The following is a 15,573-nucleotide window of genomic DNA, read 5'->3' on the forward strand; positions in this document are numbered from 1 at the left end:
AAGCACTTAAAAATACAACAATGAACAAAACTATTTTTGAAATTATTATCTGAGAATTGTACTTGAAGAATTTGTAATGCATAAAATTTTTTGATAAGAAGCAGAGAATAAATTTTTATGATGTTTTTCTGAACTAGTAGTTTTATATCCCCCCCCCCCATTAATATAATTGCTAAAAAAGATTCGCTCCCAAATTCATAGTCTATATCTTCCACTAGGGGGGAAGAAGTGTGAGTAACCAAAGAAAAAAGAATTAAAATAAAATTGATATAATATTCTCAATAATACTTGGAGCTACCAAAATAAACCATTCATCTCTCAAAAAATTGCTGGTGTGTAATTTATACTCTAATCTTAAATCTGAAAAATGTTGTTCCTGTTGAATAGGGTGGATCGAAAAAAATGAAATTTTGAATCTTAATTTGGAATACCTGCCAAAAGCTGTGCATGTGTAAGTACAACACACATGTAAAATATTATCAAGTTTGAACAACTCTTTGAGGGTCCTACCAAGGCTTAAATTTCTCCAAAAATAGAAAAAAAGGTCCATTTTCCAAAATTTTTATGATAATATTAGTGTTTAAAATTTTGTACTAGTACGGTTAAAATGCTTCCTTTGATTACTCTTTTCATGTATCTTCACAATTATTTACAGTCTTATCACCATTAAGTTCGCAGTTAAGTTTCGCGAAATTAACCAAAAACAGCTTTTTTTTAAGCTTTTTTGCACATTGCAGTATTTCTTCTTTCAAGTCCAGTTTTCTTTTTTACAACGCCTGTACAGAATGCAGTTTTAAACAGAAGTGAAGTTAAATTTTATCACATTAACAGCCCAGCATCCACTAAAAAGAGGCGGCTGCATTTCGAGTTCCATTCTACCTTTTCCATCTGCCGAGCCACATGTATTAAGTATAAATTTATTACTCATTTTACATTAGAAGTAAACTATCAAAATGATTTAGTTGTATTAACTAAAAAAACATAGAGAGAAGTGCATTGGTTACAAAGAATGTATATTTACTCCCACACAGTCGCTCTGACATATAAGTATCAATATTTCACAAAATGAGGGACTGGAAAAGTATCAGTTAGTTAAAGCCACAGAAAATTGTCAGTTCGTCACATCCATTCATGAAACCTCTTTGAAATCATTTTTTGATTCAAACGATGACATGATACTTCGAGATTTGATTTTTGCTCTTATGAAGCTATCTCTTGCAGATTGACTAGTCACAAACAAAGAAGCTTCTGTCACCATATTAGCACAGCGTTCCACCACCTGAGTGAGACAGGAGAACTAAACGAACGCAAAATTGGCGTTGGTGTTTTCAATCTATTGTTGAAGACTTTCATTAGATAAGCCAGCTAAAATAACAGAGGGGTGGCAGTTATTGCACATTCTTGCCGGTTGATAACATCAGAGTAATCTGATGCATTAAAGTTAATCCTTGAATTACAGAATTCTCTTATTTCTTCATGAACAAAAGTCTCTTGTCTGGCCTTCAAAATCTTCGCAAAGCCAGTTCTCGTCAGTGATCACTGTTAAGAGAATATTTTCCGGGTGGCAAAAATAGGCATTTCGTTGAATGACAGGATCAATATTTTTTTTCAGATTTTCACTTACGTAACGAGATGCTTAATAACACTGATGAGGACCAGCAAAGTTTTGTTTCAATTCCAGAAGAAGAAAAATTTGTAACGATTATACTCCGCCAACAGAGCCATCAACTTTTTTTGGTGTTGATGTCACTTCAAAAGTCGAACAAATGAGGCTTTCTCTGCCAACGCTATCAAGAGTGTGCTACCAGTATGGCATTTCTGATAGATGTGCGATGTGCTGCAGTAATTGCTTCAGAAATATTACAAGAATTTGGTACTGTGTCAAATAGTTATCGCTCTAAAGTCGTTGATAGGAATAAAAGTCGAAGACAGCGACAGAAGTGTCACAGGTGTCACAGACGAAGTACGTGCTTCTCTTCAAAACCTGCAAACTAGAAGTGAAAGGGTTTGAAAAGTACATTTTTCGACAGCCGAAAAGATAAAATTATGTCAAAAAAAAAAAAAAATGGTTGAAGACAGATACCATAGAAGAAGAATAAGCGAGGAATCCATGATTGAAAAATCCATTTCTCTTTATTTGGGACATGTGACGCCAACTTCTGGAACGGGAAAACATGTCGCAAGAGCAATGTGATTTTTGAACTGAAAATTTGTTTAAGCCTTAAGGATCTTTTAGCTTTTGACTGTGATGGCACGGCCACAAATACCAGAAAAAAGAACAATGCAATTGCGGCTATAGAGAATAAAATTGGACATCCTGTCCCATAATTAACTGCGAACTGCATACGAGCAGCCTTTGCGACACCTGTTCACATTATTTGAAGGTGAAAACTGCTGGTCCATGTGAATTTTCGCAGGACCAATAGGTAAATTGCTAGACAGATGCGACAATTTACCACTGGTCCAGTTTGAAGCAATTACGCTCTTTGTCGTAGGTGCTGGGCTGTTAATATAATAAAGTATAATTTCACTTCCATTTAAAACTGCATTCTGCACAGTGATTGCAAAAAAATTGGGCTTTAAAAGAAAAAATATTGCAATGTGCAAAAAGGCTTGAAAAAAGTCAGTTTTTAGAAATTTCACGAAATTTTACGAACTTGTGTGCGAACCTAATACTGCAAAAAATGTAAATAATTTTGAAGATACAAGAAAAGCGTGTTAAGAGGAAATATTTTAATGGTATTAGAACAAAAATTTTGAACCTTATTATTTTCATAAAAATTTTGGAAAATTGAACTTTTTTCCTATTTTTGGAGAAATTCAAGCCTTGGTAGGACCCTAAAGGAGTTGTTCAAACTTGATAATATTTCACATGTGTATTGTTCTTGCACATGCACAGCTTTTGGTGGGTATTCCAAATTAAGATTCGAAATTTCATTTTTTTCGATCCACCCTACTGTTGAACCTTTCTGGAAGTTGCCAAATCTGATGATATTATTTTTTTTAAACTCTTATATTTTAAAACATTCCATAATGGGATCGTTTCCAAAATTTTAAAAGTATTTTCTTCTAAAAGAGCATGCTCAAAAACATAGAATCTGACCATTTTTTAAATAATTTCTTTAAGTTTAGTATTAAAAAAAAATACTTAAATCAGTGCTCTTTTATCGTTTAATGCTTCTATTGATTGTTGGGAATTCCAAATAATATTATCAATTATTCACGTTTATTTTGATATATTTGGCTTTAATTAAATCCCTATTTTCTTTTATCTTGCAAAGTCATAAATGCTAATTTCAATGTTTGTAACGTATTTCCCGATCTTAGACACGTGTGTGCTTTACGTCATGAAATGACGAAGTTCCTTTTCCATTTGATTGGCCGCCGTTCTAACATTGGGAAATGCGCATTTCAAATGCATGTCTTGAAATACATGCAAGTGGCTCTGACTGACTATATATGTTGCTTCTGTAGCTCAGTTGCTCTCTCTCTCTTTTAAGGCGCCGTATTTTAGTTTCATTGTCAGCCAAGTCGGCTGTTTGCCGTCATGCTCTTGATTAGGCATTTTGTAACTGTAAACTATGTCTGCAAACGTTAAGTTCAAAAAACTGAAACTTCGATAACATAAATGACTTTAGTCATATTACAAATTTATCAATAATGGTTTTGCATGTTTTACAAAATTATCTATGCTTTGAGAGAACTTATTTTGCAATTTCATATGTAAATAGCTCGCCAAGGATATCACTGTATTATATCACCATGGAGGAAATAAAAAGAAATAATTTCAACAACAGGTATTGTTTTCTGAAAAGGACTCCAATTACACTCTGCAATTCAAAAGGGCACTAATTGAATTAGTCATCCGTGCGATAACTTCGTTGATAAAATCTCATCGCACAATATCGATGGCATCACAAATGATGAAATGCCATTCAGTGTTGTCATTCATGGTCCAAAATATTTGATTCGCATCTTTACTCGTGTATTGGCAACGATATCGTTGGTAGCAAGAGTAGAGTGCAATTTTAATTCGCTTCTTGATTATCATAACGTGGAATTGCGGTAGAAAGATGCAGCATAGTGCATCTTTTGTGACGTCATAAAAGACCACGCCTTGTTTGAAGAATCGTACATCTTAAAAAAATAATTAAAAAATAACTGTTGGGAAAAAGAAAGTATTTTCTGAGTCCATGTTTTTTTTTTTTTTTTTTTTGCTTATTCTATCAATTTCAGTGACAAAAAGTACTACTTTTGACTGAAGGAAACAACCCCATTCTACAATTGATTTTTGAAAAAAAAAAATAAATAAATAAATAAAATAAAGAGAATATAAAAATGAAATTGTAGAATTCAATTGACTTCTGTGAATGTGTTGTAGTTAGTAATTTATTGTCCAAATATCATGCAGAAAATCTTTTTTTTTTTTTTTTTTTCAGGAAAAGGGCTATTTTCCAGAGGCATTGCTTAACTTTCTTGCTGTTGCTGGTGGTGGCTTTGGAAAGCAAGAGGGATGCATAGTATATGATTTGGATACATTGTGCTCAAAGGTGAGAACACAACTGTGTATATATATATATATATATATATATATATATATATTTTTTTTTTTTTCAAATTGATATAAAATGACTACATCAAGCTCCCGATCATTGGTGGGCCGTTTATCCACTGTTTTTCACACTTTAAAGAAAAATAATTCAGTGATGATCAAATGAATGCAGACAAATGCACTTATTATGACTTCACAAGTGCAAAATCTGTTAGACATTCCTATTTCTTTCTTCCCCCTCCCTTCCAATGACATCTATCTTTCATGGTCACCAAAACCCGACTAGTTGAAACCTGATTTTTAGATCTGTACACAACTTTGTGCTTTATTTCTACACTGCATACTGATTTTTAGATATACACTATTTACATGCTTTAACATGTGACTGGGTCAGTCTTTGAAAAAATTCCTCTCCCCTCTTGGGTATTTTTGGTGTAACTATGCTTGATCTGTTGGAGTTATGTGCTTGCATGATTAGCTCATGTATGTGCATACACAGTCAGCACTTCAGTTCAGTTTTATACTGTACAATACTTCTGAAGTTCCCTAGGTCAATAGTAGAAATATTTTAAACATATACTTGTTCTGTTATCATTAAATAGAGTTAAATATGCAAATTATAGAAATAATTGTTTTAATGTGTCTATTTTATGCCCTTTATTTATTCACAGCTAACAAGATGTTTTTCTTCTGTGAATATGAAATCTAACTAGAATTCTTTTCAATGTACAATATAACACTAGCAGGGTTCGTTTGTGAATGTTTGAATAAAAAAAGGTCACAAATGCTTTGTGCTAAAAGATAATTATTGAAAACCAACGTATATAAAGCCCAAATTGTCAATAAAAGTCTGTAAATAGCTATTTTAATGCCATAGTACTGTAGAGGCAATTTGATTTCTTTGTTTACTGTTCTGCCACAGTTGTTTCTGCACTTAGTGTTAAAATGTTTATCTGTTTAGTGGTATATCTGGAAAGTCTTTTGTAGTATTTTACTGGGTCCAAAGAGTCCATTTTCCTACTTATGTATTTAAAATGGCTGAAAATATGAAAAAAAAAAAAAAAAAACTGCTTTATTTGGACCAAATTTGTTAAAAAGATGCAACTGTTAAGAGGCTAATAACATTGATTTTATCACTTATTGTAAAATTGCTGTCTTAAAGAAGGTAACATCTAATAAGTATGAGTTAGAATGTCATTTGTAAAAATGTGTTTTAAATGTAGTTTTTGCACAACAAAAAATTGTTTTAAATTACAACCCATTTTATTAAAAAAATAAATTGTATTCATTTTTTAATAGTTTATTGTTGTGTTATTATTATTCCCGTAGCAGAAACAGCAGGAAGCTGTGACATATGTCATAGCTTCTTCAGGAAGTCGGCAGGCAATTTTTAAAGAAAAAAATCTTAGATTTCATCAAGCTAAGGTTTGTACGATATTATCTGGGATATAATCCACAGGTAGCATTTAATTACATTTTTCAAGTTTGGCATCTTATTTTTAAGCATTTCTCAGTGGTGATTTAGATTTCATGATTAATCTTAAAACTAATCGTGAAATTCAGATTTTCAGTTTGCACTGCAGACTACTAAGGAAATTCCGCTGCTGGGACTTTTTCAGTGAACATCATGTTTAAATTGTATGATCTTAATTGTATTCATTTTATTATTATTATTATTATTTTTTTTTTTTTTTTAGTTTGATGTAGAAAGCATGAATACTAATTCTTGTATTGTGGACTTGAGAAAATTGGACTTATTCAACCACAATTATTTAGCAAAACAACTTGAGAACCACCATTCAGTGAATGCTTTAATTCAATGGCTACGAACAGCCCTTAGGGACAAGTATGGTAAAAGGTACTTTTGATAAATCGTGCATCGTCTTTTTCTTTTGTTATCTTACAAAGAGTCTTTTAAATGGAGTCAACTAATTTTAAGGGAGAAATAGTTGATTTTTACCCTCCAGATTACTTTGTTAAAGGGAAGTATTTTGATGTGACACTCTTTGCAGATGTGTTTTCATGCTGAAAGTCTAATTGTTTAAGTGTTTTTTGGACATTTTCCCTCATTTTGATTACTGTAGTTCCTGCTAGTCTTTCATTTGCTATTTTATAAACTATTCTTGATCCCTTTGACATCTCAGTGACACCCCCTCAATTCCTTGAGATTCCAAAAAAGGTGCAAGTTTGAATTTCCTTATATTTATTTAACTTTTAACCCTTTCATTTAATTTTAACCCTTTGATTGTTATAAAAAGGAAAGAACGTTTTTAAATTTAAGGCTTTTGTTTTTGAAATAGGGGTAAAATTCTCTGGTAGAGAACACCAGTATGTTTCCTCTGATACTTGGGTTGCAAAGGCTTGAATCATGTTAAAAATTCAACAAGTTTACCTTTAAATTTTAAATGATATGTTATCTATTTTGAATTTTGGTGGTTTTTATTTCTTTTACAAAGAAAACTTAATTTAGCATTTGATTGAAAGAAAATTATTTGTCACGTTTGCAACTAGATCTTATTTTTTATTTACTTTTAAAGCTGGAATAACTTTTCTATATTTTCCTGAATATCTTTTGTACTTGAACTGTTTTATAAAGGGAAAAATTCTTAATTTTTTGAGAAATAATTACTTTATTGGCAACAATGTTCACATCTTTCATAATTTTACTGCAGTTTCTAATAAAAATAGAACTTAAAAAATGAGAAATACTTTACTAGCAGTATCATGTTCTCTTCACAATTTAAGAAATAAATGAATAAATAAAGAGTTTCATAAAATGAGTGGAATAGCAGATTGATTAGTTTTTCAATTATATCATAGGGACTGCTCTCAGTGATGAAACTATGTGACTTAAGCCTCATTGATTTACTGAAAGCGATTCTCACTGAGGATGCTGTATATATTATAGCAGAGTCATGATCAGGATTTTGGGATCCACACTAATGAAATCTTGGAGGAAACATTCATCCTTTTTAGCAAACAACCACAAAATGTAAGGTGGTTCCAGCAGTACAGAAGACATTATTTTCTGTTACCATTTTTATTTTGTCATTCTAATATAAATGTTGTGAAGTTGTCGATGTTGAGATTTTGAAGCTATAATTGGCTGCTGACTGGGATCTTCAGCAAAAAACTTTATTAGATAATGACATAATGGGAGCTTTTTTAAATTAAATCTTTAATTCACATCCCCTTTATCTCCTCATCTCATTGTTTTTTTCTTTTATTTATTTATATACTAGTTTTTAAAAATCTAGTTACATTAGAACACGTTTAACACAAAACTTAAGGGGCCGAAATAATTTTTGATGTTAAAAGAATTTTGTGATAAAAAATTTATTAAATTACAGAGTATACTGTCCAGACTGCTATATCACTTCCCGTTAATCCATTTTTCATGGTAAGCGTTTTCATGTTAACCATGTTTCACTGTATATTTCAGTTTTTTAAGTTCTCAGTTTCAAATCATTCAATCTTTAGCATTTCCAGATTTCAATGTATCTATTTCTTTATATATATATATATATATATATATATATATATATATATATATATATATATATATATATATATATATATATATATATATATATATATATATACAGTTGGACTCCATATATCAAAGTGGCAAATTGTCGGGAAAAAATTTGATGTATAGAAATTTCGATATAGTATAGAAACGATCTTATTTTATCCTAAAAGTCTCCTAAAACATTGAAATTAAAGATAATTTACGTGTATGAAACCCAATTTCTAATTCATATGAGCATTGGATTAAAAAAAAGTTAATAATTAAAAAATTAACAGAAATTACATGTTTTTGCTCCTTCATACATCTTCATTCTTCTTCAATTAAACTTGATCCAGAACATTAGGGGATTTTCATTTTGACAATGTAATCGAAAGAAAGGTAAAAAATCAATCTACTTAACTTGAATGATTTTTACTGTAGCTAAAAAGATTACGAATGATAATCAACAGACAAAATGGAGAACTTGAAACTGATTTTAAAATGTTACTGGTTACAACTAAGATCTGAAATAAACTTGAGGGAATTTAAGAACTTCAGAATGAAACAACGACCTATCTACACACCCCTCAACCCCAGATTCATATGAGTTTCGTAGCAACCTTTAATAAACCCATAACCCATAATTTTCTCCCCTAACCTTCATTTTTCATGAGACAAAGTGGCTAGTGGAAAAAAAAAATCTACGATTGTCTCGAAAAAGAATTCGATATATATAGAGCTTTTTTCGATATATAGGAACAATTTTTCTATGTAATGAACATAGAAATTTGCTGGGATTTCGATATATAGAAAATTTCAATATGTGGAAGTTCGATATATGGAGGTCTGACTGTATTTTTTAATTTTTTGTTCTACTTTTTTTTCAATATTTTTAAGTTCCAATAATAAATCTTTTGCTTGAATTTAATCCATCACATTTTGTTTTAAAATCTCAGTTAATATTTTGATTTGTGCATTACATATAAAGATATTTTTCTTTAAATTCAGGTATGAAGGGGAAGAAAGCAACATATCAGATGCTTACATCAAAAAAATTTTATTATGTCACAAAGTAAGTTTTTTTTTTTTTTTTTTTGTCATGTAGAGTGACGGCACCAGTAACAGACAGTCATAAGTTTGGATTTAAATAATAAGAATTTTAGGCAGGTTAAACTGATGTTAGTGTGGCTGATGAATACGGCGCAGTCATCTAGTGTTATTAGAGTGAACTTCATGAGTCAGTAGGCATTTACAAGGCAGTAGTGTAAGGTTATGAATAGCCATCTCTAGGTTAGCTGGTGTTTCATGCTGCAGCTAGCAGTTTACGTTAAGAAGGCGAGTGTTTTCAACCATCATTTTTCATTGTAAAATGTTGATATGATTGCATGCTGGAGGTATTTCTAATGTTTGAACGATGCTCATTTTACTTAAAATACACCACCAGCTCAGTTATTCCATCCGAGGACTGCAGTTTCGTGCTTTTTAGCACTCATCAGCCCGGAATAGGAATCACATAAGCTGGTGGCGAAAATCCTCTTAAGGGAGCCAAGAGAGCCAAACAAACTGGTAGTTAATGTAGAATTAGCATACCAGATGAGTGACCGCAGCAATGGTGGGGTTCAACTCAAAGATTGATGGCAAGGCATGGTATTTTGTAGTAAGTTACCGCCCTAAAGCCAGGGCTAAGGCAGAAATACTTAAAATACACAACGCAGCTCAGTTATTCCATCCGAGGACGACAGTTTCGAGCTTTTTAGCACTCATCATGCCGGAATAGGAATCACATAAGCTGGTGGCGAAAATCCTCTTAAGGGAGCCAAGAGAGCCGATGTCTTAAGGATGTCTGTTACTGGTGCCGTTACCCTACAACTTTTGATAATGTGATTAGATAATTGTTAGTTTGCCAAGTGGGAGCAGCCTGGGGTGGGTTTTTGGTTCATTCCCCTTTTTCCATACCCTAATTTTAATACATGTTGCTAATCCTAATATGGTAGTTTATACTTTATATGCAGGTAGTTATCAAAATAATGTAAGCAACAGTAAATAACAGTAACATTTTTGAATGCGTTTCGTTAGCATAAAAATGTAATAATTACTATCTTTTTTTTTATATAAATGAAAATGTACATATTGTGATAGTACGTGGTAGCTTTATTGAAGTTCTTAAAGTCTTGTTTTTTATTTTGAAAACCGTAAAATGTTAGATCTCTCAGATTCTCAAAAAGGTCAAATTGTAGGAGACCTTCTAGCTGGAGTGTGACCGAAACATCAAAACTCTTATGTATTTTTGGAGGCACAGTGTCTAAAGTCACGACAGCATACACGCTGGGCAGCAAGACAAGAGTATCAAAGCAAAATAATAGCAGACAGAAAGTGAAGCTCAATGTAAGAGACAACAGGTATTGGAGCAGATTATAATGTCTGAAAAGTAAACAACTGTATCAAAAGTGACTGCAGAACTCAATCGGCATATGGATTTTCCAGCATCAATGATTACAGTTGGAAAGTATCTTCATAATAATAATCCTTCGTAAAGAACATTTATGGCAGAGCTGTAATAATCAAGCCACTGTTTACACATGTTACTGTCAAATGTCGTTTAAAGAGGTGTTACACTTCCAAAACCTGGGTAATTCATTAGTGGAAGAGAGTAATATGGTCTGCCAAATTGTCTTTTATATTTTTCTCTACAGCAGAGTGGGAGTAGGCTTGACAGACACCCGCACAAGCATATAATCGTGATTTTCTCTTTCTAACTGTCAAGCAGAGAGGTGGATCAGTGGAGATATAAGCAGCCATGTCATGGTTTTCAGCTGGGCTAATAGTAACCCTGGAAGGAAGTAACACTAGGGATAAGTATAAAGAAATTCTAGCTGACCCAGTCCATCCTATGATGCAAACTTTGTTTCCTGCAGTAGATTGAAATTTCCAGGATGGTAATGCACTTTCCCACGTTGCGAGTCTTGTCCAATCATGGTTTGATGAACGCGAGGATGAAGTTAAATTATTTGCCTTTACCCTCACAGTCACCTGATCTCAAAACAGTTGAGCCATTTTGGCCAATTTTAGAGCATACAATATGGAATTGATATCCTCCACCAGCATCTCTCCAAGACCTTTCACAATATTTTCATGAAAAATGGTGTGAAATTCCTCTAACTCTATGACTCCATTCTTAGGTGAATCCAAGCTGTATTACATGCAAAAGGCGAATCTGCAACATATTAATGAAGAATTTTTGGTAAATTTGAGGTGGTTTTGACCAAAACCCTACACAGAAGGTTATTTCTGGCAGTGCTACAGGTTCACCCTTACCTTTTGTGTCATATTCACAATTTTTTATCATGTAAATGCTCTGGACACTGAATGCCTACTGAATTGATACTGCGTAATTTACAATGCAATGTATAATGTTATTTTTTCTTCTTCATAGAACAGTTGTATGATGAAATTCAATTTATACTTTTGCTAATCTTGTTCACTTCTAGAAATGTTACAATAATTACTTGAAAAAAATTATATTTTAATTAGTTTGTTTACTTTTTAGGACAGAATAAACAATCTACTAGAATTAATGAGTGATGATATGGAATATTTGTGGACCCAAAGAAATGTAGATAGTGTAATATCAACTCTTTCTGAACTGAAAGTAAAAGATACAGCTTTACAAGGTAACATTTTGAGAAAAAACAACAAGATTTGTATATATATATATATATATATATATATATATAGTTAAAATTTTAATTATGTAATGAAATTATTAAAATGTTAAAAGAACTTAATTTTTTTTCATTCTACCTTTTTTTAAGTTTATTTCATTTAAGTTGAGTTTCTTTGTTTACTATTTTTTGAGTTAAAATGAAAACCCCAAGGAAAATTCAGAGTTATTGAACTTTAAAACGTTAGAAAGATAAGTTAGCTTTACTCTCATGTTCTTCAAAAATTCCCAATTTTTCATTTTAATTTCATCTTTTCTTCTTCTTTGTGCCTTTCACTTCCGAGATTTTTTAAGTTTTTAAGAAACAGAACAGTATAGTGTGTTTAGAAAAGCAGGGATGCTTGAAGACGAAAATTGAAGAATGAAATACTAATCAACCAAACCAGACCTAAAGAGAATTTTAAAATGACCTTTGACTGACCTTGCCATTGTTTGTGTATGATGCTTGTCTGTTCAATTTAGCTTAGTTTTTTAAACTGAGACAGAGAACATCTTGAATAAAAATCCTTCTTTTATTTACACTATTTACAATGCTGCTTCTTGGCTAGCAAACAACTGAAGAGAATCATTGAATCTTTGACTGAATATAATTGCCTTAAATTAAATCTATAAATACAAAAGCATAGTCCTTTGAGATTATAAAGAATGAGTGTAAAGTTACTTTCCTAGTGTCTTTCAAGTCCGTTGAATGAAGATTACCTGTACTGTTGACTCGTTCCCAAACTAGAAGTAGAATGACCGGATGTAATCCAGCTAACCAAAAGATTTTTGCGCTTGTAGCTGCTAAAATGGAACTCCTTGAACAGTCAACTCGACTTAAATTAGACTGACGTTTGAATGAACTGGTGACAACCTTACTCATAGCACAACTTGCGCTTTTAACCAGTTCAAGTATGACATATAGCCTCTTCATTTACATTTCGTGGCGGAGACTCTCCAGTCCGTTTGTCACACATTTGACTAACTTTTGCCTTACAGAAGTTTCCCTTGTAGGAGAAACAGGAACAGAAAATATGATTAAGGTAGAAAGTCGGGGTATTTTAGAGAGAGAAAGTATTGTGCGCCGAAGCTTTGCATTATATAAATTAAGTATATTATTATAAAAGGTACGATTAAATTTAGGCGAAGATGAAACAATATAAGTTACAGACCCTTCAATGGCGTTTTACTGTTTTTTTTTTTTTTTTGATTTTAAATGGTTTTAACACCAGAAAGACTGAAATTTTCTGTGCACCTAAAAAGATGGAAGAGACCAGTGTGGCGCCTACCCATTTTTGTGGTGAATTCTTTTTTAAATTTTTAGTGAGTCAACGAGCCTGATGCACCTAAATAAAATCTTAGACTGTAATTATTTTCAGTCCTTGTCTTTACTTGCCAAATCTGGAATTAGTTTCTCTTTTCAAGAGCAATTACAACCGTTTGGGTGGTAAGCAATCGGTACTGCTCATACCATTTGTATGTCCCACGGCTGCATAAAGAGGAAGTTATAGGTTAAAGTAGGGTGAATAGCAATTTTTTTATGCTAAATCTATTAGGAGATAGAAAAAAAAAATATTGTGAAATATCTTAGGAACCACTGTTGTCCCTTCTTTCTAGGTATAAGGATCAATATTTACAGTACTATGAGGCGAATGACTAAATAATTAAACAAGCATTCAAAGAGTGACATATAATGAAAAGTCAGAAAGTTCCATTAAGCTCCGTCTTGATTTTTTTCAAATTATTGATCAACAAAGTAAGCAAGGGACCGCACAGGCCCCTCCATCTTTCTAGTGTTAAGTTGCAAAATGTTTTCATTTTAAACCTTTTTTTTTTTTCATTTTAGTTCATTTGAAGAAATATTATCATTCATTTGATATTTTTCTTAACAGCTTTGCCTTCTGTTGCTGAATCTTTATCAAATGTGTCTGAAACAGAGTTTAATGAAGAAAACACTGTATTGCTTGTGAAAGATGTTAGCAAGCAGTTGAAAGTTCCTTATGCACATCTTATGAGAGCTTTAAGAATAGTATTAACTGGCAAAAAGGTAGTACTTCTTTGTTTTTTTAATTTTTAGTAATGTTGAATTCATAAGCACTTATAGAACTTACCTTATAGAACAAATTTTATGCAGTGAATATAAGAAAGTACATTTCTATGAAGTTTTCTGAATTTTTAAATTAGTTTTTTTTTTTTTTTTTTTTTTATTTGAATGAATCGGTTTTATGAAAAAATTCCAGCCGTAAAATATATTAGAAGATTGAACTCTTAGGTTTAAACTAGTGTTCACCATTTGTGGTGTAAAACTAAAGACCAAGAATATTCAAGTTATTGATGCTAATGAATTTCATTCCTCGGTCGACCCTGCACATTTTATGGACTAGATTTTGTCGGATGATTATTTATTTTTTTGAACTGATTTATTTTATTTTTTTATTGTCTGGTACACTCACTGACATGCTGATAATGGAATTGTAGGACCCGGAAATATAGGTAAGACTTTGAATGTTTTCTGGTGGTACAGTGGAGTGTAGCCGTTTGCTTCTAATAACAGAGACGAAACCCCAGTGTTTTAGTTTTAGGTTTTAGTTTAAAATATCTACATTCATTTTTCACATGTGGTGCATTTAGCCCAATGTATTTCTTAATGTTTACTTTTTTTCAGAAACTAGACATCCTCCATTTAGTTTGACCCTAAAATAAAACTTCCACTGATGATGAGTTCTATCTTCATCTACTTAATTTAGTTTATTTTGTTGTTATGCATTCTAGTGTGCTTACTATTTTATTTGTGTTTATATTTTCTATATTTGCACTTTAAATAATTCAACTATAAATTCAAATTATGTACATGTATACATATGTATACATGTGCATAATTTGCTTTTAATTGCTCTTCTGATTTTCCATATGAGCTCATCAAGAAGTGATCAGTTGCTAACATTATCAGTTGTATTTTGGTTAACTGCAATATTATTAATCTGATAATCCTTTGACATTTGTAGTCTAACTGAATTGTTGCTAAGGTCTGCTTTGTTTAATATTAATTAAATGCATTATTTTTCTATTTGAAAATGTTGATGTACTATGGCTGCAACTTGTCAAAGTGTTTATTTACTCATTTTGAAAATTTGTTTTATTTACTTTAGGATGGGCCTGGAGTTGGCGAAATATTATTTATGCTTGGGAAAGAAAGAAGTTTGGAAAAAATTGAATCTGTTGTACTGTTTTCAAAAGCAATACTCAAAGAAAATAAAGCATTTTCTTAATATTTTATCTTCTACCTAATTTTATTAGCATTTTTATAAGGCTGTCCTCATGGTGCACTGATTCCAGCCTGATTTACCTCTTAAACTACCACAATGGGGTTGTTTCCTTCAGTAAAAAGTACTACTTTTAGTCACTAAAATTAGTAGAATAAGCAACAAAAATAACATGTATCCAGAAAATACTTTAATTTTCCCAACAGTTATTTTTTAATTCATTTTTTTTAATGTCTGATTTTTCAAGCAAGGTGTGGTCTTTATGAAGTCACAAATGATGTACTTTTGGCGCATCTGTCTGCCGCAATTCCACGCTATGATAATCAAGAAGCGTATTAAATGTTGCGCTCTACGCTTGCTATCAACCGTATTATCGCTAGTACACGTGAGTAAAGATGAAAATTGAATATTATGCTTTGTGAATGGCAACATTAAATGGCATTTCATCATTTGTGATGTCATCGGCAGAAACGTAAACACTGAAAGCCCACCGATCAAAGTATTTTTTTAAAAATATTAAACTTAGTCAAATAATTTTAAATATAGT

General features: G+C 31.7%; 1 protein-coding gene across 1 annotated transcript in view; it reads left to right on the plus strand.

Moving 5' to 3' along the window:
- LOC129228500 (probable glutamate--tRNA ligase, mitochondrial) overlaps positions 1-15,051 on the plus strand; it is a 38,344-nt gene extending 23,293 nt beyond the window's left edge. Inside the window, exons 8-13 of the mRNA XM_054863433.1 lie at positions 4,440-4,550; positions 6,250-6,410; positions 9,072-9,135; positions 11,611-11,734; positions 13,656-13,810; positions 14,913-15,051. Coding sequence (XP_054719408.1) covers positions 4,440-4,550; positions 6,250-6,410; positions 9,072-9,135; positions 11,611-11,734; positions 13,656-13,810; positions 14,913-15,032 — 735 coding nt within the window. The 3' untranslated portion in view covers positions 15,033-15,051. The remainder of the gene's footprint in view (positions 1-4,439; positions 4,551-6,249; positions 6,411-9,071; positions 9,136-11,610; positions 11,735-13,655; positions 13,811-14,912) is intronic.
- Positions 15,052-15,573: the final 522 nt, after the last annotated feature.

The sequence above is a fragment of the Uloborus diversus genome, chromosome 1 (assembly GCF_026930045.1).
Source record: "Uloborus diversus isolate 005 chromosome 1, Udiv.v.3.1, whole genome shotgun sequence".
Classification (NCBI taxonomy): Eukaryota; Metazoa; Arthropoda; class Arachnida; order Araneae; family Uloboridae; genus Uloborus; species Uloborus diversus.